Source organism: Myripristis murdjan, chromosome 14, assembly GCF_902150065.1.
Source record: "Myripristis murdjan chromosome 14, fMyrMur1.1, whole genome shotgun sequence".
NCBI lineage: Eukaryota > Metazoa > Chordata > Actinopteri > Holocentriformes > Holocentridae > Myripristis > Myripristis murdjan.
The window spans coordinates 7,878,483-7,903,466 of record NC_043993.1 but is presented as its reverse complement, the minus strand read 5'-3'; the positions used below and the strand labels follow the sequence as shown (position 1 = coordinate 7,903,466).

Genomic DNA, 24,984 nt, shown 5'->3' with positions numbered 1-24,984 from the left:
ACCGAGGGTAAACTGCCCTCTTAGTTTTAAATATATTTGCGTCGGAAAATGTCGTTCTCAGCCTGCGGCCCGATGGGGGATATATTTACTGGTGGACCTGAGACCTCTTCTCCCACGGGTGCCACCTGCACCTTGGCCCATATGTGCGCCAGAGCACGTTCCAAGGCCATAAAGGTGCCCTGGCCCCAGAGATATGAATGTTTTGTGTGTGTGTGCGCATGTGTGTGTGTGTGTGTGTCTGGCTGTCTGCCCTCAATCCTAGTGCAAGCAGGCAGAAGCGTGGGTTTCTATTAACTCAGTGGCCAGCTGTGCTGTTCATACCTCTGGCACAAGCTTCCCATTCATCAGGCATCAGGCAAGTGGACAGGAGAGGGGAGGAGAGGAGGACATGAGGGGAAAGGAGGAATTCAGAATTTCAGTCATAAGGGTTTTGGGATGAGAGGAGAAAATGAGCAGATGAGACGTGAGGAGAGGACTTCGGTGGAGAGGAAAGATGAGAGAGTGCAATAGAAAATGAGAAAGTAGAGGTGGGGCAGTGCATGAGCCATACAAGAAGAGGAAGAGTGCATTGAGTATTGGTAAATTATAAAATTTTTAATGGATTCCCATGGGTTATGGAATTCCTGGAATGTCAAGGAATTTTAAAAAGGCTGTTCCAGACAGGGAAAGTTGAGAATTTAATAAATTCTTAATTTTAAAAATCAGTAATAAGTTATTCACCAGTGTAGTATAATATTTATTTTCTACTGCAGTCGTGTTATTTTCACTTCCTTCACAGATCAAAACAGAATAATACACTTAAATAAGATCTCTGAGTTGATGTGTCCTTCAAATTATGGTTATGGAAAAAAATATGTTAAATTTATATTGGTCTTGACATACAGTGGTGACTATATGAATATCAGGCCTGGGATGATGAGAGGAGACAGTTTTTGTAAAGGGGAGCTGAGCCAACAGACAAATTAAGAGGAACCAAAGGAAAGGACTGATGACAGAGAGGTTATAATTGGAGACATGTTAATATAGCGATAACAGTGGATTGATGATACTGGTCAATACATTCTGATCCTTGGCTAAGAAATAATCATTTTAATGATTGTGCTTGGTCCACCTGCCTTCAGTGACAGGGCTTCTTATGAACAATACCAGATGTTTTGAATCAGGCTGGCTTGGGAAGGTGACGTTGACTAATTTGTTCTAGACACAAAGACACCTCAGTTTAGACATCATTTTTGAATTGGCTGACACATTGTTTGCACACATTATTAGTCATAAGAACCGACATTGCTTTTGGATGCTTTCATGACTGCTGTATTTGGTGCAGTTAAGTCTTAGCCTTGAGCGTTTGTCCACCATTGTTTGGTCTGTCAGCTGGCAGACGGACCTTAAATTAACTAACAAAGAGACATATACCTTTTTTTAATAGAAAAAACAAAACAACAAAATAATGGAGAGAACGTTTAGCGTATCACATGGAACCACAGTACTGACAAATAAAAATTAAATTCATAAACAGAAGATATGAAGTGCTTTACTCAGCAGCAGAGGACAGTGATACAAAAAACATCTCAAGAACATGAGAACAAAATAAACAGATAATGGGATAATAAAAAAAGATATGATAACAATCAGTCTAACCACAAAATAAATAAATAAATAAATAAATGAATTAATAGATACATGAAAACATGCTCATAAGTGTTTTTTTAATAGTAGAAATTTACAAGAAAACACTGCACTGCAGATGTTAGTCTGATCTCCTCAGACAGGTTGGTCCACAGTGCTAGTGCCCCACGTGAGAATGCCAGATCACCTTTCATTCTCAATGCGGATATTTGGAACAACCCAACACCCCTGCCAGAGAATCCCAGCCTGCGATTTGACTCGTAGGGGATTAAAACTACAGAGATGACTCTTGGTGTTGTTCCAGCATGAGCCTCGAAGGTGATCAATAAAGTCTCTGTTGTGCATCCCCATTGCCCTGCACGGCACAGACGGCACCCGTCCACCCATCTATCTACGCAAAGCTCTGTCACAGCTCAGCGCTGCCCGCTCCAAAATACCGCAGAGGGCAGCAGGTTGGCTGACCCTGTGAGGAAAGCCTAAAAAGCCTCTCCTGTTTCCCTAGCTGCAGCGCGTGACCAGCAACAGCATACTGTACATAACGCTGAGAGCTCCTGGCTCATCCCTGGGCTAGGCATGACCCAGCCAGAGGTCTGGGTGCCCCCCACGCCCATCTAGTACCCACTGCCCCTGCCCCAGCTGCCTGCTAGGGGGGCTTCTGTTCTTACCTGGACCATGCAGCTCCATACATTAGCTTGCACTTGTGTGTGTGTGTGTGTGTGTGTGTGTGTGTTTGAAAATCACACCTAATTTGTATTGGCAGGGGTATAAAGTGGCAGCTGAAAGGAAGGGATTGGTTCAGAAGCTGCATGCAAGTAAAGTGATGTTGATTATCTTTTACTGGGTATTTAACCCTTATATGGTCAGGAAAAGCAATGCATAGCTTATCTTATAACTAGACCAGAGATACTGACTAATTGAAAAAAACTTTTTTGTATGCTTTAAAATGCATCATCGTTTTTGTTTTATGCTGAGTTCACATTGCATTTTCAGGATTGTTGGAAAACAGACCTTACTCTTGAGTATAGCTAAAAGCATGTGCTGCATGCTACTGAGTATGCAATAAATATACTTAAATTTAATCCCTTTTATTTAATAATTCAGCATGAGATTTGACTTCTGGACTTGGTTCACTTTTATTTGACTGATAGTAAACTTCTATGTGTTGTGACATACAGGAGCATGATCATAATGTTGAAATAGTAGGAATTTACTATGTGGACATATTAAGTAATAGTTGGAATGAACTTGCAGTTGCACTCTTCGGCAAATTTTATCATTTCAGAAGCTTCCTTTATCGATAATGTTGTACAACATTTCATGTTGCTGAACTAAATTGTACATCACATGAGGTTTTTGTTATAGTTTTGCTTTTTCATTGATGGTAAAAGGTTCCTTATTGTGGAGTGGTGTCCTTCCTCCTACTTTCAAAGTGTGTGTGTCATGTGGGACTTTCATCAATCTTAGGCTGTCAGGTCTCACTGTGGGAAGATCACATGGCTGAATTCTCGGTCACAATCAACCGTAAAACTGCTGGTCAGACCAGGAAAGTGTGTGCGTGTGTGCATGTGTGTGTGCTTCCTTAACTTTCAGTCTTTATTACTTGTGCATATTTAAAGCCTGTCAGTGTCACAGATGCATGTTTGTATTGTAGGTTTGTGTTGCAAGTCTGTCATGTGTGTGTGTTTTCGCGCTCACCACAGGCCAGCCAGAGGTCTGTTAAGACAGCGACTGTCATCAGGTTCCTGTCAGGGCTATTTTAAGTGGCTTCTTAGAACCTCAGGGTCATGGTAAAGATATAGTTTTGCGTAAAAGCCACACACAGTCTCTCTCTCTCTCTCTCTCACTCTCTCTCTCACACACACACACACACACACACTGCAACGTTATGGTGAGTGATAGCATGTCGGCTTAACATCTAGTTAGGCTTACAGCACGTGTTGTTCTACTTCATGTGAGTACATGAAGTGAAATGCTGTCCATGTTGCACACAGTGCAGCATATTGACACCATTTAGGCTGTTTATTAGGCAATGTAATTGTTATAGTAAATGAAATATAATTGTATTAATACAGGGCAAACTGTAAAAATGAAGAGACCTCACAAAACAAATTAAAGGTCCAGTCTGTACACTGTCCCAGAATTACTTTAGTTGTTTACTCGTTTAATTGTGTATTTTTCTTTAAAAATACATGATTTAAAAATTTCCCTTTGTTAACAGTTTCCAGTTTAACAAAGACACACAAAGACAAATGACACAAGGACAACAGGACGGCACATGCAGTGCAAAAGGACAGCAAGACAAATACTGACAAAAGACTGTGTGACTCAACATGTGATGCTGTACGCTTATAGACATTCATTTACATATTTCTCATTCATACATACTCTGTGTACACATTCATTCAACATGCACTGAAGATTCCTGCTCCCCTCATGTGTGTCACTGGGGTCGTTTCACTTGCCCTCTGAAAGAAATCCTGGAGTTAGTCCATTTTGGCTCTTAACACCACAAGTCTAATTTAGCTAGCACAGACAATCCCCAACTAAACTTAAACCAGATCTCCACTGTTAAGCTGCCATGCCCGGAGTGGAATGAAAACATCTCTGTAGCTGAAATGGATTGTAGCATGGCGCAGACATTTTGTTTAATTGTTATTTTCTAAATGTCCAGATTGGGGACCATGAATAGGCCTCAGGAAGGTTAAAGTTTGGCCATTTTATTACACTGGGGAATAAGCAAAAGTTATCTACAATTCTTTTATGCGACCCCCTTCCCATGGCTCTGCAGGCAATTTAGAGTCCAGGGCTTTTTTAAAAATGATTTTTTTAAAAATGATTTTAAAAATGATGTTTTATTTTGATAGATGAGCTAGCACATTAAACCATAAAATCTGTTTGGAGCCATGAGAAAATAAATCTATGGAAAATATGGTTCTTCTGAATCAGAACAAGTGAAAAAGGCAGTGAGCAAACTAGCAGATATGAACCCAAAATTGGCAAAAAATAAATAAGTAAATAAAAAAATAAAAAGTTACAAGAAAATTGCTGAAAAGTGGTTTAAAAAAATCAATAAATTAATAAAACATTACCACAAAATTTCCCCCAAAATTAAAAATGAAAAAAGGTGAAAAAAAAGGTGAATTTTGTTAAGATGGTGAAATAACACATTTCAAAATAAAAGTCTGCCCAAAGCCTCCTGGTTTCAAAAGGTTAACCTTTTGTACTACAAGTTCAGGGCTGTTAGGCCCAAACTGTGAGGCCCATTGGCCTAACCATCCTCACATGTAGAGGATGATTTGAAAGTGAACTGACCACATAGTGAACTGACCTCTCGACTGGTTTTATGAACTGTAATAGCTTCCACTTATTCTTACTCAGCGCTTTTGATGCATTCATGTGATTCTTTGCGACACACAGTCATACACGCATTACTTTCTATCGCTCCCTTCCTATCATGTGTTGCTGATTCAAAAGAAGTTTTGACACAGGCAGAGTCATTGACTGACGCATAAACGCACACAGTCTAAATTCCAAACAACCAGTTGGGACATGTGAAGAAAGCTTTACGAGAAAGAAGAGCAGTCGGCAAAAAAAAAAAAAAAACGCACACACACAAAAAACCCATGACTTCTTTGCTCATGATGCCAAAAGTTGTTTGCCTAGGCATGGACAAACTTTCCATGGAAATATAGCCATAAATATTATCTTTTGACTTAACATAGATTGTACATGAATTTTTATATAAAGTGACTTTGACCTGTGGTTTGGTGATGTGGACAAAATCAAATATTACGCTGTTTTTAGCAAATTCCCTGATAGTGATATAGTGACGACATTATACGGATAACTGTTGTTGCTTTCATTACATATATACATGCAAGATTTTTGTTAAGCAGTCATTAGTAATGTGGATATGATGACCCAGCAGATAGAGGCAAATAACAGAACAGCTTGAATAGCCAAAGAAGTTCAGAGATGTGTGCCCCTTTACTATAATGTAGCCTTTAAAACCAGGAAAATGCAACACTCATGCCATGTCTTGACATTATGGTATTGTTATAATATCGGTATATGGCCCGGCCCTATGTTGACCCGTTCTCTCTAACTGTAGACTGAATGTAAATATATTAAATGTTAGCAAGGATCCTCAGTCAGCCAGTCCTTTGTTGAACATGTCTGTAAATTCATCGGCCTCCGTGCATTGCAGCATCCTCTCCCAGTCAGAATCATGTGAGTTCAGGAATGCAGAAGTCCTTACCTGTATTCTCCGCAGCACAATTGACACCCAGACCTGACAGGCATGCTGGTAGTCAGGTGCTTTCAGGTCATCGGGGCCAACTTTCAGGGAGTTGCTGTTTACTATAACTCAGTCATAGGAAGGCTATTGTTGGTTCAGGGAAGTATAGCATTTGGGCAAGTCTTTGTGTGTATTTGTGCGTCTGTGCACACGCGTCTGCGTCAGAGCAGGAAGCTCACCCGTTACCACCTTAAGACTGGATCTTTTGCCAGGTTCACTTTTTCACCAGCTCAAATGAACTGCCAAATGGTTGTTGGTCACCTGCTGCAGTGGCTAGAGGACAGTCCTTCCAGCCACAGCCAAAGCCAAAGCTTTCCGGCATTAGCGTTGTGTGTCATGACTTCTTGCCTTGTAGCCATGTGAACAAGGTGTGGTGAACAGCAGGTGTTGTGTTTCACCCAGTAGAAAGTCTGACTTAGCCTCTCTGGCTGCCAGGATGTGTTGTGTTGGTAATGGGATAATTTTCAGCCCATAAAGCATTATTCAGCAAACACCTTGTGACTGTTTTCTTTGTGTTAGCTGCTCAGGTCAGAGCACTTCAATAGGAGCTGGGCTGCTCGAGTCTGTGGGTTCGTCTGTGCACAGTATGTACAGGATTAGCCCTGGAGAGACGCTAGATTTGATTGAGATTGGACATATAAGCATGTGTGATTTACTGTTCTTTGGTGCCACTCCAGTAATGCATTTCATACACTTTTATCAACTTGGGCAAGGGAGCATCACAGCGCTGAAAGAACTGCAGCCCTGAATTAAAAGCACCACAGGGATTTATAGATGTGTATTAAAGCTGTGATACTCCAATACACCAGGCAATTTGTGAGGCAGCCGGAACGGAATTGAGATGCGCAAGTTGAACACGTTATTCACTTTTCCATACAGATGAGCTGGCTTGGCTGGACTCTCTTTGACTCGGCATGGCCAATCAAAAATTTCACTACTACTTTGATGCTGTTGCTAAAGAATGAATTATTGCATTTTAGAAATGTGTACTGAAAGCTCCTTATTTGGTTTCAGCATCACGTCCAAAGAGTGTATACATGCAGATAGTTTGTGGATTGCAGTATTGTGGGAAAAAGGAAAGGATTTGAATAGAGAGAGCTGCATTCTTGGTCACGTCGGTACAAAATTTAGTGATATATGACAGCTGAGAAAATTTCCTCAGTCAAATGTGGCAGCAAAAAAATCATAAATCAAAACATCTCAGTTGTCATTGGTCTCTGACATTTTCTGATTTTTGGTTACTATTTTTTTTTTTTTTATCTTTTACTATTGTTATCAGAGTCAAAATTCTGATAGTGTGATTTTATGCTGCATGCTGTCTACTGCAGAAACGCAATGCAAAAAAACAATCTTCCTTTTTTTTTTTTTGTCAAAAAAAAAAAAAAAAGGGGGGGGGGTGTTTTGGTGTGGCTAGAAGACTAGCTGCTGGACCAAACACAAACCAAACTCTAACACAGCTTGGAATGAGGGGATATTTATGTAACTGTCTCTCTGTGAGACACACACACACACACACACACACACACACATATTAAAGTAGTGTTCGTCCTTGCTGATGACCCACTGCTCCAAACGGACACACCCAGGCATGAACCAACACATGCACACACACACAAACACACACACACACACAGACACGCACACACACACGTACATGCTGCTGTGGCAGGGCTGGTTGAGGTCAGTAAGAAGTCTGATGTCAGACTGACTGCAGGCAGGGAAACCTGATTGCTCTGTTGTGACCTTTCTGAGCGTTCACCTCGGCCAGGAGCAGCTAGGGTTGCTCTTTTTGCTGCCACAGACACATCACTGTGATGGAAGTCACTTTTTTCATTGTTTCTTCACAAATTGGCAGTTATGAATACGAAATTTATTTTTTTTGCAAAGAAAACTAATGTTTTACATAGAAGAGTTGCATTCCAAAGGGAGATAGCCTCTTTTTGAAGAGGCTGATTGACTTTGGCAAATTATTAGCATGAGCAAAAAAACAAAACAACAACAACAACAACAAAAAAAAACCATCAGATTTTGCTGTTAAAGGGTTGTGAAATAAGTTTGTGAAATATTGAAGTTTTAGGTTGCAGAATATTTCTGTAATGGATGTTTAGCATTGTAAATGTTTTATTCCTATGCAGTATTTCTTCGCCATGATTCCCAGCTTGTTTGTCCTCATTTCACCCTTGCCAAACTTTTATTTTCATAGCACTTGCATGATTATTCTGTTGTCACAAGAATGCTGTCAGGGCACTGCTATGGGTAGATGCAATTTTTGTGATTAAGGTGTGTATGCTTGTTCCGTTGTTACATGCTCCTGTGGAAAAAGTGCACCAACTAGGGTCAATTCCAGAAACTAAAATGTCATGTAATCAGACTTAAATAGGCTTGAGCTGCAGTCGATAACTCATTAGGGCTGCATCTTGAAATATTGGTGTCAAAGAAAGTTGACAAGTGTGCACTTACAGTGGAATCCAGAAGTGTCTTCTCGTCCAAGGTGATTTCTGATTGAGGAAATGAATGCATCTTGGGTCAGTTATATTTAGATAAGCAAGTGATGTGTATAGATGCTGCAGAGAAACCACTAACATACACTATAGGTGTCATCTCATTGTAAAAAGGATAACGAAGAGAAGATTGTACAAGAGCTGGAATGAAAATTGTATCAGGTTTTACACCCAGTCCCTCTTATTAGTAACACTGCATGTAGTGTGAAAATGAGAGAAAATGCCTCCTTTGTGTCAGCACAAGTTACACATGTATTCCTTTGGCAATATTTTGGATAGAATAATTTTGGTAGCAGTTTGTAGTTTCCCATAATCATGTTAACTGCATGAATTTACACCTGGTGGATTCAAGTGATGTGAACCTTAAAACAGTAGCACTATTGATTCTTTTTACTACCAAGACCAAGATAGAGTTGTCTCTTTCGTACTGAAAAGAAAAATATGCACAATCCATTGATCAGTAAATAAATGAAAAATTGAAGAGGAATTGTTGGGAATCATTCACTGGTAAGGATCTTTTTTGTAACCTTTATGTTCCCTGCTCGGGGAATTTTCTGTAAATGAAAGTGATGCCTCTAGGAGTATTTCTCCACATTTATGCATGTTATGTGCTTTAAATCCATCTAAGAAACAGATAAACAGTGGAAGAAGCGGGGGGGAAGAATCAAGAAAGGGGATTAAAAGTGAACATCAGACAAATCCCTGCAGTTGCTCTCTTATCAGCCTGGTCTCTGGCAGTCAGTAGTCCAGACTTGCTGCCTCTGTACTGTCCAGCACACACAGTGCTCCTCCGATCACCTGACAGTCTCATGTTGTTGTGTGAATTTAGTTCACCGCTATTCTTAGACCCTGCTTTGGCTGAGAGAGAGAGAGAGAGAGAGAGAGAGGGAGACAGACGGAGACAGGGAGAGGACAGAGGAAAAGAGAGAGGGAGAGGGACGGGGAAAGACTGGCAGACCCGCAATGATGCCCAGGTAGGAGCCAGTGAAATTTAACCAGGCTTACATGCTTCCAAGTGGGCATGGTAGCGTTGCTGCAAGGAGGTGTGGGAGTAATTCTTGGTTTGTGATTTCTTTTAGCTTTGTCTTCTGTCTTAGTGCGGACAACCTGTGGCTGTTTGCAGTCGGGCAGGGCGAGCAGCAGGGGCTAATTTTCTGTCTTTGTGAGGGTTTGAATTGAGCAAGGCGGTGGTTTTTCCAGCATCAGGGGTTGGCGATGGGCAAGATTGATTCAGTCAATGGGGTTAAGTTATGTAATATGGATTAGAGAGTTTGCTGTGCAGCATGCTGTCCTTTTTGGATGAGAAAAAACAAAACAAAACAGCACGAGGACATCATGTCTGCTGTCCTGTTGTGTTTGGCTTTAGATAGAATCGTTTAGTTGTCTTGTTTAACAGCATTTATTGAAAAAATGGGCGAGATACGTTTCACAGTAGGCTGCTTATTGGGGATTTTAAATGTAGTTTCAATCAACAGGGAAAACATTTCCTGGGTTTTCCTTTTTGACTGACAAATTGTTCAAGGAAGTAAACGCCAAAATGTGTGTATAGTGGGTCCATTGTGCCGAGAGCGAGATTTTGACTCATTTTGGTTCAGACAATCGAGGTCAAAGCAGTACAAGTATGTAACAGTCATGAAGTCATGTGCTGCTTTTATGAATGACTCTCCTCTCTCCTCAGCGCTGTGACTGTCACAAGCTCGCTGATGGGACACTTCCTCCTTCTCTCTCTCTCTCTCTCTCTCTCTCTCTCTCTCTCTCTCTCGCCGTTTTTGTCTCTCTGTTTGTCTGTCTTTCAGATGCTTTCTGTCAAGCTCAGATGTTTTTGTGTTTGTCTCTCTGCTTTCTGTTGCCATTTCTCTTTCCAGTTTTTTCACGTTTCTTTTTGGTTTTCTCTTTGCATCTACACCAGCTGCCTTTTACTCTCCTTTATCACACTGGTTTTCCCCAGCCCAGATTTTATGGTGATTCTCTTCCTGGGATTTTGTTCTGTTTCTTGTGTTTGACCTCATCTTTTATTTTTTGCAATCACTTATTCTTTTCTTCTCTCAAGACCTCCTCATGTTTTTTTTTTTTCAGTGTTTCTATTATTGCGTAAAAATATGCTCTCTCCTCTGTTTCTCTTGATCTCTCCCTCTTCTTTTCCGACGCCTTCATGTTCCTTCTCTTTTTCCTCTGTCCATTTATTTCTCAGCCTCTCTGCTGTTATGTAAGATAACAAGCCAACAATAAACTTCAGCCCCTCCCCAACAAATTATGTAGCCCCCCTCTGAGCTAATCTATAACCAATATGTCATCTTCTTCCGACCTGTAAGTGTAGCTCCTCCTCTGGGCCAGAAAATGTAATTTTGAAAATGTCCAGAATGCAGAATTCTCAAGTTTCATCAACATCTGTTCAGTGGTGATGAACAAATGGATGGAGGCCTTGTCTTGCCCCTATGTCATCATTGGAAGTAGTCCTCAAATGATGAATCAATTTATTGATTAGTTGATTGACATAAAATGTATTCATTATAATAAATCGTTTCGGTCAGTTATCAACCTAGAATTACAGTTACTTTTGGTCACAGTTTCACTGAGATCACTAAGAAGCTAAGATTTCTTTACTGTGATCATATTGTTATGAAATGAATACTTGGTTGTTTTTTGACCTTCTTGTCAGACAAAGAAAGTAAATTAAATACGATTTTAGTTAACTGTATGTTAAAATGTGGTTGTGATACCAAAGTACGTCGATACACTGAACAAGGCCTCCTGATATGTAATTGGATGAGTCAGTGTTTTGAGTATCGACAGCGCTCCATACAATGCAATTTGAGCTCTTTATGTAGGCCAGGCGTGTATTATGTCACATTCTGGATTTAGTACTCAGGTCATCATCAGACTGGGTCACAGTAAAGGTTGGTTGCCCCCAGGGAAAGGAGCCAGTAGGGACTTGAGACATATTTTATGTAAACTCTTTGCTGTGCATCGACGTTAAAAAACATAAATTTAATCAACATGCAGCCCTAACTTTAGAGCAGGACTCCTGCCCACTGTGGCCACCCTGAGGTGTTTTACCATCCATTCGTGTAGCATGGAAGTTTCATAAAGCCTGATCCAAAACGGTTGGTTCTAAACAATTAGTTGCTCTAAAATTCAGTGCCTAAGGCAGCCTAAAGCACCTAATATTAGTTGTTGTGGTCATTCTACAATGTGTTTTCCTTCCACCTTGCTGGGGTTTGGGGGTATGCAAGTCAAGAGCCTATAGCCAGGTCTACCAATCAGAAGTAATGCATCAATAAAAAACGTTGGACCCAGTTCAGCTGTCTTGGTCCAAGATGGCAGTGTGGCATTGAAATATTGCCTACTGCTTGGATATAAAAAAAGTTAAAATGTAGTGAAGCCTGTGGCATTAATTGCTACACAGGCGAGCATTTTGGCATGGGAAGTTAGCAAGCAAGATGATTTTCATTTCACTGTGACTTTAAATCATGATCATGATGATTTAGTCACAGAAACTTTCACTGCCATCAAGCTGATTCATAGTTTGAGCATCCGCATGTCTGTCAGGATCCATGTTGCGTGAATGTCTGCAAGGGTCCCTATGCAGACGTGCGCGTGTAGCCCAATATTTGTGACCATGTGGGCTGTCCGCAGGGCAAGCATGCAGACTGCGCAGCTTCTAAAGGGATCACTCTTGATTCCTGAGGAGAGAATGGGATTGTTACACACTCACCCTCACACACAATCATAGTGTACAGGGACAAGAGGACAAGCAATCCACCTCTACCTCAGTTGTATTATGAATAAAATGGCGAACGCATCTGCCCTGGTTTCAAAGTCCACAACTCTCTGTGGACTCAACACACACACAAAGTATGTTAAGGCATTTAGTGTATGTTGAGATTGGCAACCAGTGCCACAGTCCCTTTATGCACATTGCCTGTCCCCGCCAAAAAGTTGATATGCTAACTTTGTTTGTGGATTTGCTAACTCGACGTTTATCATGGTGATGCCCACTAAATCATCCCTGTGGACGCTATCAACCCAAACCCTATCAAACCCTCCTAACAACCTATAGCTTGAACAGCAGTAACCTTTAAACATGTGGTCCTAGCAGGCCACAGCGGTCTGCAGATTAAGCCTCAGGGCTGATGAACAGTATGTTCTTTGGCCTGTTTGTGAGAACTTGTTGCATGCCTCTGAAGTCATTGATATTTGGGCAAGGGTCCACTAGGACCCTATGGGAGCTGTCTGAACAGATGGAGCCAAGTGTTGCTAGCTACAGTAAGACCTGAGCGGTGTATATGACAGAGAGAGACATGTCTGTTCTCTGTGAAGGGGGTTACTGTCTATGCCTTGAGGGGATATTCTTGGCCCTGCATTGGAATACTGAATCCCCTCCAGGCTAATCTAGAGTAGTGTTGTCCTCTAGTTTCAGCATTGGTCAGGCCACTAAGCAGTCCTGATACCTCTCTTGTCCTTGTGTCTTGGGCCAAAGCCCAGTCGTTGAGCTTTTGTCTCAATCAGTCTTACCTCTTGAGGTGGGATGCTCACAGTATTCTTAGCCTTGTTATGTGAAATTAGCTGGACCTTTATTTCATTTTCAAGAAATTCTTGACCACCATATGTTCAGGGGAGCTTTCAAGGGCAGACTTTAATCAGTAATAATGACGGCAGAAAATGTAGAGGAGGATGCAGCAATGTATTGTTTCCAATACTGAAAATGGCTTTCAAATGTGTTTGTGCTTTTTGGTATTGCAGTCTCTGCAGCCAATTGTAATTCAAATATTGTAGATAGAGCTGCTTGTGAATAATGTAACAGATACCTCTCAGTCCCACTGTGAGGCTTTTTGTTGTAATTATTGCAGCATGAAATGACTGATATTGCAATGTTTTTTTTTTTTCCTTTTTTGAGAGTTGCAATGCTGTTTACATTGTTTATGTCTCATTTTGCAGACAAACATGCAATGTGACCGAAAACTGCAAGACTGTAGGAACAAATTGCATTTCTTCCCCAGGAGCCCACCATTAATCGTTCATAATGCACAAAAAATTGGAAAAATAGAAATACGACAAGTTGTGGCCTCTCTTTCTCTCCCTTTCATAAACTTGTGCTTTTCCCCCTGTCTGTGCTTTTCGTCAAGCACACACAGACACACAAATAAACAAAAGCAGGTGTAGAGCATTCTTCCATTTTTATGATATTATGCAAAGAATTCCTCTGAGGTGGAGCAACAATGCAGTACTAGTGCAGCAGCTGTGCATCTGTTGTATGCTGACAGATCATTCAAGTTTGGGCAGTGGTTTTGGGCTATGTGGGTGGACAGTGCTTTTGGTAACTGGAAACCTACCAAGGCCATTAAAATGTTGCCTGGCAACAAGATGTTGCTATGCAATTAAGGCAACAATGATAAGGCAACTCGGTGGGCAATATTTTCTTATTGTTGCAGAGTTGCCCTTTGTCTTACTGGTTTTCTATCCCATCTGTGCCAGACAGTATGATTCACCCCGTCTTTTTACACCAGTGTTTGGTAAATTGTACCACACATGCATGACAGTGTGCACATTCATATAAACATACCATTTCACTTTCTTCCTCCCACATATAAATGCAGAGGTATTCCCTACAGTGACAGGCAACCGGAATACTGTGTGTGTCTCTGCATGCACTCATGCGTGCTATTTTGTTTGTGGGAGAAATGGACTTAACTGTTCTCATTCCATGTCAACACCCCCAACCCCTTTCCTATAAACACATGTCTTAAGGGACGCCCCCTGGCCCCCAATAAAAGGCTATATTTAGGCTCATCTCTGTATCTGTCTGCCTGACCCGTCTATCCCTCTGACTTGAGTGAAATCCTTGATGGTCTGCCTGTCTGTCCAATCCCCTGTCATCTTTACAACCCACTAAATCAAGTGGGGAGCCAAGTTTCCCCAAAAGCAGCAGGGACTGCCAGGGCTGTGTGACTATGTGCTGGTAACCAGTGCCCCGGATGGAAAGCGTGGCCAGTCTCTTCTCTGTACTCCGTTATAAAAGTAGTAGTCTGGAGATATGCAGCAACCTCCTTCATAACGTTACCTGAGATGACCAGCATTCAAATGATGAACTGGAATAAATCACAGGTTACCTAGCAACAGCCAATAGAGTAGATGATAATATGGCTGCTAGTAAAAACGGTCCAGATAGCTTACGTAACTTTTGGGCAATGTAACTTGCCCAGCAAAAATCTCCCACAACTACAATCTGTTACTGCTTAAATTGATCGAGCTGCTGAATGGCCAACAAACTGTGGTGCAGCAGTAGCCTGTGGTGTTACTGAGCAGTAGAACTTGAATTGGGCCTGATTTTTTGAACCCAACCTGAGTGTGGGTGGGAAAAGTTTGTCCAAGCCTGACCCAAACCACCAACCTGAACAAAAGGTTGAACCCAACCCTGACTGAAGCCTGATAAAATTCTGCCTCAACCTGACCAACTAGAGCCTCAAAAAAAAAACCCAGCTTTTGTTTATCTTTAGGCATCTCATTAACTGTTGTCTGAGTAAAGCCTGCCACCGTAACATCCGGCTTTCCGTCAAATCCATCCAAAAACTCAATCGAAAAATTACGTTTAAATTCCACTTTAACCGATTCTTTCATTGAGTCATACCTGTATCCATTAAAAGTAGGAAAACATACAATTTGAAACCCAAAGCTAAAAGTTACACCCGACTAGGCCTGCTTACTTGAAATTTCTGTCCCGTCTGAACCCAACACGACCTGACAGGAAGAGGCCAGCCATCTAGAGCTCAAACTGTGTTACTGTAAACCCAGAAGTTTCTGAAAATTAGCATTGGTACACACAGTATATACTGAGCACTAGCAAAACTTTTCAGGGAAAATAAAGGTTTAAAAAAAGCACCCACAGCCATGTTAGATAAACTCATGCGGGGAGCAGTGAGCGGCTGGAATCGCTGCCTGCTGTCTGAGCAGACTGAAAATCTATAGCCACAGTGGTAGTGGTGGGTGGGTAGTGGGTAGTCTTGGCATATCTGTGTGCCTCCCCACTGGTTGCGGTATGAGATGGAGGAATGGCAGCTATGGCATTGTGTCTGTTGGCTCTGCCATGCTCACCAGGGGCGATGACAGCTTAAGCAGAATTAAATATAAGTCTACTACATCTCTACATTTTCTCTCCCATTCAGAATAGCCATTTTTGTAGGCATATGGGTATAGTACTGGATATGGTACAGAATTTGACGCCAGTACTGCTAAAACATGCTCCTACACAGAAAACCTACAGCTTTGTGTCGATGTATCAGAAAATGGGTCTTGTGTGATTGCAGAAACCTTTTCTTATTCCTTAATCCTGATGTGATATCACAAATCAACAGCAAAAAAACTGTCATGTTATACCGTTTTTTTTATTTTGACAAATCAGAGTTCATTGAGATACAGCCTGATAAGAAACACTACCCTTGAAACACTTTTGAAGAACACCCTTTTCTATATGCTCAGTCAATTTAGAAAAGGGAAAAAAAGTACAAATCAAAGGATTCACTTCATTATCTCTCTTTTTCACACAGACAAGGTGGTTCAAAGTCTCTAATTGAGGGAAAGAGAATACATTTCAATGAGTTTTTCTGTGCTGGCCTGAAACTTAAGCCTAAGTCTTTGTGGTTCAGAGGGAACAATGGAGGGGATCAGTACTGTGCTGTATGCAATACTTAAAAAAGTTTGTTGCTTAGAATCTTTTTTGGCAGCATGGTTTTGTTGCACCCCTACCTTTTCACAAAAGTGCTTTGTCACTGGAGCATGGCTTAATTATCTCCAATGTGTAAATTCCCTGAGAAAACGACTTTTAGGAGTGTGTGAAAGACTGGTTCATGTGTGATGTATTGTAAATGTACCTGCTCTCATTCTGTCAATCTGTTAATTTCTGCTTCTCTCACCTTCGCTGCGGGTGACAGTTTATCAGGACTTTGCACTGTTGTTTCATTATAAATGTCTGTACTAATGTCATTACATTATTTTTTTTCTCTCTGTCTCCCTCCCTCACCCATGTTTATCCATTCCCCCTCCTCATCTATCTCCATTTCTCTCTCAATCTCTCTCTCTCTCTCTCTCTCTCCCCCTCTTCCTCCCCCCTTACCTTTATCCTCCACTTCATCCCTCCATCCCTCCTTCTAGCTGGCCCATCCCCCAGCTGGAGCCCAGTCAGATCAGGTTGATAGTGTACCAAGACTGTGAGCGACGCGGCAGAAATGTCCTCTTCGACTCCAATGCCAAAAAGAGGGGCACAGAGGAAACCCCCATCACTGTGAGTCACATTCCTTTTGTGTTTATTTGGAAGCCCACTACTGGATTTGTTAATTATGACAGAGAGACAGATTATTCCAAGGGTTACCTGATGTGTTTGGGGTATCCATAGGTCCTTTTTTAAAAAGTCTGTAAAAAAATAAAATAATAACAATAATTTAAAATCATTTAAATGAGTTAATACAGTTACTGGAGATCTTATATTTTTTGCTGTGCAGACAGATGTCTTTGCACTGCATGTTCATTATAAGATTAATACGGAACATCACTGGTACTACCACATGCAAACATGTGTGTTGGATTTAATGTTTATTCTATCATATATTTCTATCAGTTCTGTGAATTCATTCATTATTTATTTTTATTTATTTATTTAATTTTTTGCTTTTGCCCATTTTTTTTTTTTTACTTTGGCCATTTACACGTGTAGGTTCAGAGCCTGTGAGACATAAAAACAGCAGAAGTCATGTGACTGATTCAGACACATGATTTGAAGTGTATGTGCCCTGCACCTTATCCTGCCTATCCACTGGGATGTCCCACAGCTAGCAACATCTAACCACGAGATTAAGAGTAGAGGACAAGGAGTGCGTCCTGTGGGTGAGGCTGGGTGCTATGAGTGTGTGTGTGTGTGTCAAATTCATAGTCATATGAGGGTATGTGTTGTATGTGAGTCAGAAAGTCTTGTTTTTTTCTATTTTTTCTTTTACAACATGTCAGTGATGCATCAGAGAAAGGCATGGAAATGATTTGGTGTTTTATTTGAGGCAGATGCTCTCAATATATTAAAGCGTGTCTTTAGGTTTGCGTGCTGAGTCAGAGATCCCTTATATATGTTATATGTTTGTGTGTGTGTGTGTGTGTGTGTGCACCAGACAGAGATCTTCTTTCCAGCATTTATTTCCCAGCATTTATTTTGAAGTGGCAACTCTCCCATATCTCTGAGACATTTACTGTAACAATAACAAGAGGCGTGTTCCAGCAGCACTGCAGTCTTTATCAGGGTGTGTGTGCACAATGGTTATCAGATGTGTTGATTATGTTCTTTGGATACCAGTTGCAGAAGTGCGGCCACCTCTTGCTTGCTTTATTTCCCAAGAAAATGCATGCACAGCCGCTGTTCATTTTCATTTTTTAGTTTGTTTGTTTTGCCTAACACTCGCTTCAGTCACGCTGCACCCTTCGGTCTTTGCTGCTGTGTGTTTGTGTCTGCGGTGCGAGGACCCTGACCGGTTTGTTCTGGTGCTCTTATCTCCAATAATAATAGCATCAGCTGACAGCCCATGTGTAAGCAGCATTCTTTCATCCTCACATGACAGCCATGTCACTCCCTGTCTCTCTCTCCCTCTCTCTCTCTCTCTCTCTCTCTCTCTCTCTGACTCGCTCTGCCTCTGCCCTCCTCTACCTCGCTAAATCTCTCTCTAACTCTGTCTACCTCTCCCTAATTCTCTCTTTATCCATTTCCAAATCTCTTTCTCTCCCTCTGTCTCTCTGTCTCTAAGTCTGTCTACCTGTTTCCTCTTCTCTCTGCCTCCCTAAATTCCCGTTAACTTTATTTTTTGTAAATCTCGCCTCTGCATGCTGCCTATCAATATTATTTTTGGCACAGGATCGCAACATTGCCCTCTTCTTCAGTAAAGGTGTACATACAGAGTTTGTTGTGTGTGGTCTCTACTCTCTTTTACTAATAACAGTATTCTACACATTGCCGAAGAACAACTTAATTAACATAGTGATATTTTGTTGTTACCTTGTCAAAACACTTAACAAAATAAAACAGTCCAGATTATAATATTTGCGATATTGGGACTTTTTTTTTGCGGCATCTTTTTTTCGCTCATTTCCCTTTCAGATTGTGAAAGTGTTGAGGGTCAATTGAAGTGAGAAAAAAAAAAACCAAAAAAAAAAAACAAGAAGCATGAAATTTGATGTTTGACTCTACATGATTCTCACTGTTAGCCTTACTCACAGACCAAATATGTGCTTAATCTAGATTTTTTTTTTTGTCAGTTGAGTCTAAACTCTCCTCACTTCAGTTGACCCTCAATTTTGCAGAGTGCACTTTAAAGTGTGACAACAGTTGTTATGATATATTGTGACCATATTTTGTGACTGTTATTGTCTGTCTCTCTCTGCCTCTATAAATCGCTCTTATTTGCTCTCTAACTTTCTCTGTTTGTCTGCCTTGCTTCACCTCTCTAAATCTTTGCCTCCTAAATTTCTGTCTTTCTCTCACTCTCTGTGCTTCTCAGTTTACCTCTCCCGGTCCCTCCTGTCTCTCCACAAGCCTCTCTTTCGGTCTTTCTTTGTTTTTCCTTTCTTTCTTTCTTTCTGAACTGACCGGTTTCACTCCATCTGTCTGATTGTCTAAAATCCTCTGTACCACCTTACCTTCTCTTGGCTGTCCATTCATCTGCCTCGCTTCATTGTCATGTTCTTGCCCTTGCACCCCCCTACGTCAATACACACACACACACACACACACACACACACACACACACACTCCAGCTGACTTATGCCCATGTTACAAAATTCTCTTGTGACATGTTACAAGTAATGTTTTATGCCCAGTATCTCCCAGATTATAGTGCCTTTGTGTGTAATGCAGTAATGCAATATGTTACTGCTAACACAAAGCTAGTAGTGAAAGTAGTGACCCTGAGTGATGCTCAAGTTGAGTGTTTGCTGACCCAAATGAAGCAGCCAAAGCTTGGTAGCAAAAGCAGAGATGAGCAGGAGTGTAGCATCAAGCATAGCAGAGGACACGTAGCCTGGTTCCACAGGAGAATTAAAATAAAGAAGTATTAAAGTAAATGTAACAAATAGTGTAACAAATCACTTTCCACAGGGAGTAAATAAGTAAAGTAACGCATTACCTTTTTTTTGAAAGCAACAAGTAAAGGTGTAATACATTTCTTTTCTGAGTAACGACCCCAAGACTGACACCCTGACAGTGGAAATAGGATAGTACATTTGCTCAACATCCTCTGCTCATAAACATGTGGATTTACTGAAGCAATACCGCCGGATTGGACTGATGCCAGATATAGAACCGCAATAAGGAGAGTTATGCACTGTCTGCTTGTGTGTGTGTGTTGTTGGCTGTCGTCTCTGTCTTTCCTATGCAGTGACAGTTGTTTGAAGTGAGCCATTGCCAAAGCCACGGCTAATGCATCGAGAAATGCAATAAGAAGAGTTATGTGGCGTGTGATGTGTTTATGTGTGTGCCTGTGTGGCTCGCCTGGGTCGCTGCCAGTGCGTTCAATGCATTTTGCATGGCTACAGCTTAGCCAGCTACTGTGTGACTTCTATCACATGACGGCTGTTTTGTTTTTTTTGTTTTTTTCTCCACCCAGAGGATTTTGTTTCCTCCTGCCAGCTCCTTTTGAGAGAGACAGAGCGAGAGAGAGAGACAGAGCGAGAGAGAGGCAGGGAAGGAGAGAGATGTAGGGAAGGAAGACGAAGCAGAGAGTAGTTGGAAGGAGAAAGTGTGAAAGGGAGAGAAAGTAAAGAAAAGGTTTGGGAAAAACAAGCATTAGGACAGGTGGGAAAGAAGAAAAGCAGGGAGGAAGAGATCCAGAGAAAAAGTGGACTGAGGAAAGAAAGAAATAGAAGTTGGGAAGGAATATGAATGGGAGAGAGTTAGGGAGGTAGAGAAAGAGGGAGAAAGAATGAGATGGAAATGAATAAATAGTGAAAATAATAAGAGGACAGGGAACAAGCAAGCAAAAGTAAAAAGAGACAAAGTTAGAGAGGGAAAGCTGTACGGAAGGAGAAAGAGGGAAGGGAAGAAGAAAAGGAGGAGTGGGAGAAGAGAGAAGAGGTCAGGGAAATATAGAAAGGTTGGAGGAAAAGAGGCAGGGAATAAGGAAAAGGCAGAAGGAGGGGGATGGAAATTAGATGGGGAGGAGAAGTAAAGAAGAGCAGAGAGAAGGGTGAAGAAGAAAGAGAAAGACAAGAAAGAAGAGAGCTAGAGGAAACCAATGTAAGGAAATAAAGAAAGAAACAGGTAGAGAAGAGGGAGCCGAAAGGGGAGAAAGCGAGGCATAGGAAGGAGAAGAGGAGAGGTGAAGTGGGAATGGTGGAGGGAGGAGGAGGTGTTGGGCGGGAGGGGTGATTGCAGTGCAGCTCACTCACGAGTTCCTGGGCAAGTCATATGACTGGGAGTCACATGCTGCCGGCCTCTGTGTACACGCCTCACACTGCACTGCAGCGACTGGACACACACACACACACACACACACACACACACACACACACACACACACACACAAGCTTTATCAGAATCGAAATGGCTTTATTAGCATAACAAGTGTACTCATGTTACCAAAAGCACTCATGGATATCAATAAGAATCAATGAAAAAAGAGCACCAAGTTTGCATGCATGCATATAATATTTACACACATAATTTCATTTATGTATTTCTTTTCTGTTTTCCCTCTCTCTTTAGTTCTGCTTCTCTTTGTGTGTGTCTCTCTCTCACTGACAGTGGTTTGAAGTGAGCCATTACCAAAGCGCCATTGGCTAAGCACGTCCCCCCCCCTTCCCCCCTCCCAAATGCATTCCTCTTGAATAGGGTGCCAAGTTAAGAAGGCACATGACACACAGGCTGATTGAGCTCTCACATTGCTCTTAGTTAGCTGTTTACAGAAGTGCCTCTTTCTTTGGGTTTTATTTGCTTTTTAACTTCAGCTTTTGCTTTTTCTCTCCGCCAATAGGTCTAACTTTCTGGCACAGACACCAGTTGTTAAGACTAATGGGTTTATTATTTGGGACTGGTTAAAATTTCACCACAGGACCTGTCTGAAATTGGGATCAGATGGAAATGTGACTCGCATAAGATTTTATAAGTGTGTTCTTATCCTGTTTCTTTCTGTTTTCACACTTATAATCTGCAACTTTCAGTGCACATGCATCCAATCCAGTGAATCCCCCTGATATAAAGTCCTTGTAAGCTGCCAAGCTATCTATGGTAATAGCCTAGACTTTGGAGGACTAAACACATGAGCATGAAACAGCTAATAGGGTATTAATCATTTTTGTGCACTGATTTTGTGCAGCCAAAACCATGATCTCAGTATTGCTCCATCTTGGTTTTCATATCAGTCCCTTGTTGTTTACAAGGATGGGGAGTAAACACCAGCTAATGTGAATGTTGGCTGTGGCTGCTCAGTTTGTTTACTAAGTTCTGTTTTTTCTTTTCCCTTCAAAAAAAATTGGCTGGAAAAGCTGAATAATTTTTAGCAAAATATTATTTAAATTGCATTATGGCCAGGTGCACTTATCCGAAAGGACAGGAGGTTAACTCAGTGATAAATGCCATTTTTAATTAAAGTTATGATACAAAAAAGATTATTCCCAATAAAATTGTGAATCTTATTGCAGTTGCAAAATATGTCAAAGTTATTGCATTATGATTTCTTTTTTTTTTTTTGCCATGTCATTCATCCCTAATTTCTAAACAATTTTGTCATAGGTTTTCATTGAATATTGGTCTTTGCATTGTGAGCTTTAAAAAGGTGTGTTACATAATATGGCTACATAAATGTGGACATGATTAAATTGAATAAATACATTGACACGGTCTGATGTAACATGGATTTCCTGCAGAGTTAAATAGCTTCACTGTGTCTAGAGTCACAGTATTTTTATGTTTGTTTTTATTTCTCCACAGAGCGTGTGCAGTGAGGGCCAGGTGAAGATGTTTGGGAAGTGCTGCCAGCTCCGTCCTACAGGGGGCAGCAGCAGCTCCTTGGACAGCTCCTCCTCCTGCGCCTCTGAGTCACGGGAAACCAAGGAGCAGGGCCTCCGCTTCCAGGTAACACACACACACACACACACACACACACACACACACACACACACACACACACACACGCATACACAAATACTGGAAATATTACCAGAAACATTCATGCACATATGCTTAAGTGTGCACACACATGCATTTGCACACACAAATATGCACATATAATTGTGCATATTCATACATGTCTGCTCTCAAATCCATGCACACACATCCACCAAGGCAGCAGGCTTCTCTGTATGCTACTGTAGCATTAACCTTGCTAGTAGTGCTGCAACAATTAGTCAATAAGTCAGCCAATCAATTAGGCAAATGCCAGAACGATTTGATTCTAATTTCTAATAATCTACTAACTGTTTTGGCTTTTTACCTATAAATAATAAATATTCACAATGTGATGGTGTGCTTGTTTTCCTCCATTTCATATTGTCATAAAATGAATACATTACACTTTGTTTCATTTCTGTTTTTTGGCTACATTTCATACTATATAAACAATTTATGGAAACACTTTGGGCTCTGATAACTTGTGATGGACATTTGTCATTATTTGCAACGTTTCATAGTCACATCGATCAATTAGTGCATTGAAAAAATAGCTGGTAGATTAATAGAGAATGAAAATAGTCTTACTTACTTGTCCTCTTCTTTCTCTCTTCTCCTCATCTTCCATGCTTCAGGGTTCAAGGTGTTCCTCCGACGTGGTCATGCTGGGTGAGATGATGTTCGGGTCTGTGGCCATGAGCTACAAAGGCTCCACTCTGAAAATCCACCAGATTAGGTAAGAGGGGGATACCAATGCTTCAGTGGCTTGTTATTTCCACAGCTGGCACCCAACACAGGGAGCCCATCTGATCCCACAATTATAAAAATATTAAGTTTCGAAGAAAAAAAAAAGTTTTGGTTCACTGAACAAAAACAATTGAGATATAATCTGCTTTAGTCCCCTGGAGAGAGATTACTTCTTTTTATGCGTGGAAAAAGGCAGAAATGAAATCGTTTTGACATTTGACGTGGCTTTTTGTCTTGGGTTTTAGTGTGATGTATTGACACAGCTGCTGTAGTTTAGTACGAGGCTGATATCAGGCTAAAGAAGGAGTGAAGGGACGTGAGGGAGACAAGACAAGTTCTAAATTGATGAATAACGTTGAATCGGCAGAAGAGGCTGAGACTAGAGTTTTTCAGCTGTAAGTGATGATGTGTCATCTCTTCAACACACATTTGTGCATAACACCTCGTGTTAATCTTCATCCTGTTCTGTCGTCATATCAGATCGCCGCCCCAGCTAATGCTGAGTAAGGTCTTCACTGCTAGGACAGGAGGCAGCGTGTACGGCAGCCTCAACACGTACGTACACACACACACACACTCACTTACTCATGCTCCCACACTCATTTACACCCTCTTTCTCACTCTGTTCTCTTATGGTAGCCTTTCCCACAAGCCCACACGCACATGTGTACACAGATGCACTCTCTCCCCGTTTTCTCTCTCTCGAGTCTCTGCATCAGTCTTGATTATAGTACAAGTGTCAACCAGGAATACTCTCTCACTGTTTGTCTTCTCCTGTTAACTCTTGCTTTCTTTGCATCTCTGTCTCCACATTGACCTTTTTTCTGTCTTAAGTCTCTTTAGTTCTCATTCTGTAAAGTGTCTAAAACCTGATCAATCCCTGATTTTTGGAGCTGATATCACTATTTAGGGAAAAAAATAAATCTTCAAATAATGATATATAATAACTCTTTGGTCAAAGAATCTGAATCCCACTATTTTAAGTTATACATAAAAACAGACATTTGTAGCAATGAATCTTCAAATTTGGTAAGCAAATAGTTGCAATATGGACTATTTTTTTGCACATTGCCCAAAATACTTGTCGATATTGATATATCTGATGAGCCAGTGTCTTTCAGTAATATTGGACCGTCAATATACAGTCCTGGCTCTGGTATAGTGTCCCATGTACTGGTTTTGGACCAGTCACACTACGATGCTCCTGGTCTGTGACAACATATGTCTTTTTGTTTTGGGTACTTGCTTTAAAATCAACAGTATCTAATAACAGAGTTACTGCTTTGCTGTTTTGTCCGGGGCAGGTTACAGGACAGCCTTGAGTTCATTGGACAGGACTCAAACACCCTGAGGCCCGACCAGAACACCGGGGCCAACGGTCTCCTAGGGAACATAGGTAACCATAGCAACTCTGCACCACACCAAACCTGGGTTACACTGCTTTATCATTGACAGTTCCTTCCGTTCACTTTAGTTCACCTAGAAATTGTTTGATAGAACCTTTTAGGGAATCTCTGAGTGCATATTCAGTGTGACACAAATCTGATTAGAGCGTAGATTATTTCGTTAGCACTGTTTTCATGTTATGTACTGGAAATCAAATAAAATTACCATAATCACATTCCAGATGATAATTTGTTTTTGCTTGTGTTGCCCCAGTTACTGTCAGGCTGTTTGTTCAT

General features: G+C 41.1%; 1 protein-coding gene across 2 annotated transcripts in view; it reads left to right on the top strand.

Annotated features, from left to right (window-relative positions):
- fnip1 (folliculin interacting protein 1) overlaps positions 1-24,984 on the top strand; it is a 55,583-nt gene that overhangs the window by 3,864 nt on the left and 26,735 nt on the right. For both annotated transcript variants that reach the window (XM_030069455.1, XM_030069456.1), the window contains exons 2-6: positions 16,573-16,702; positions 22,379-22,522; positions 23,191-23,291; positions 23,783-23,857; positions 24,607-24,698. In XM_030069455.1, coding sequence (XP_029925315.1) covers positions 16,573-16,702; positions 22,379-22,522; positions 23,191-23,291; positions 23,783-23,857; positions 24,607-24,698 — 542 coding nt within the window. The remainder of the gene's footprint in view (positions 1-16,572; positions 16,703-22,378; positions 22,523-23,190; positions 23,292-23,782; positions 23,858-24,606; positions 24,699-24,984) is intronic.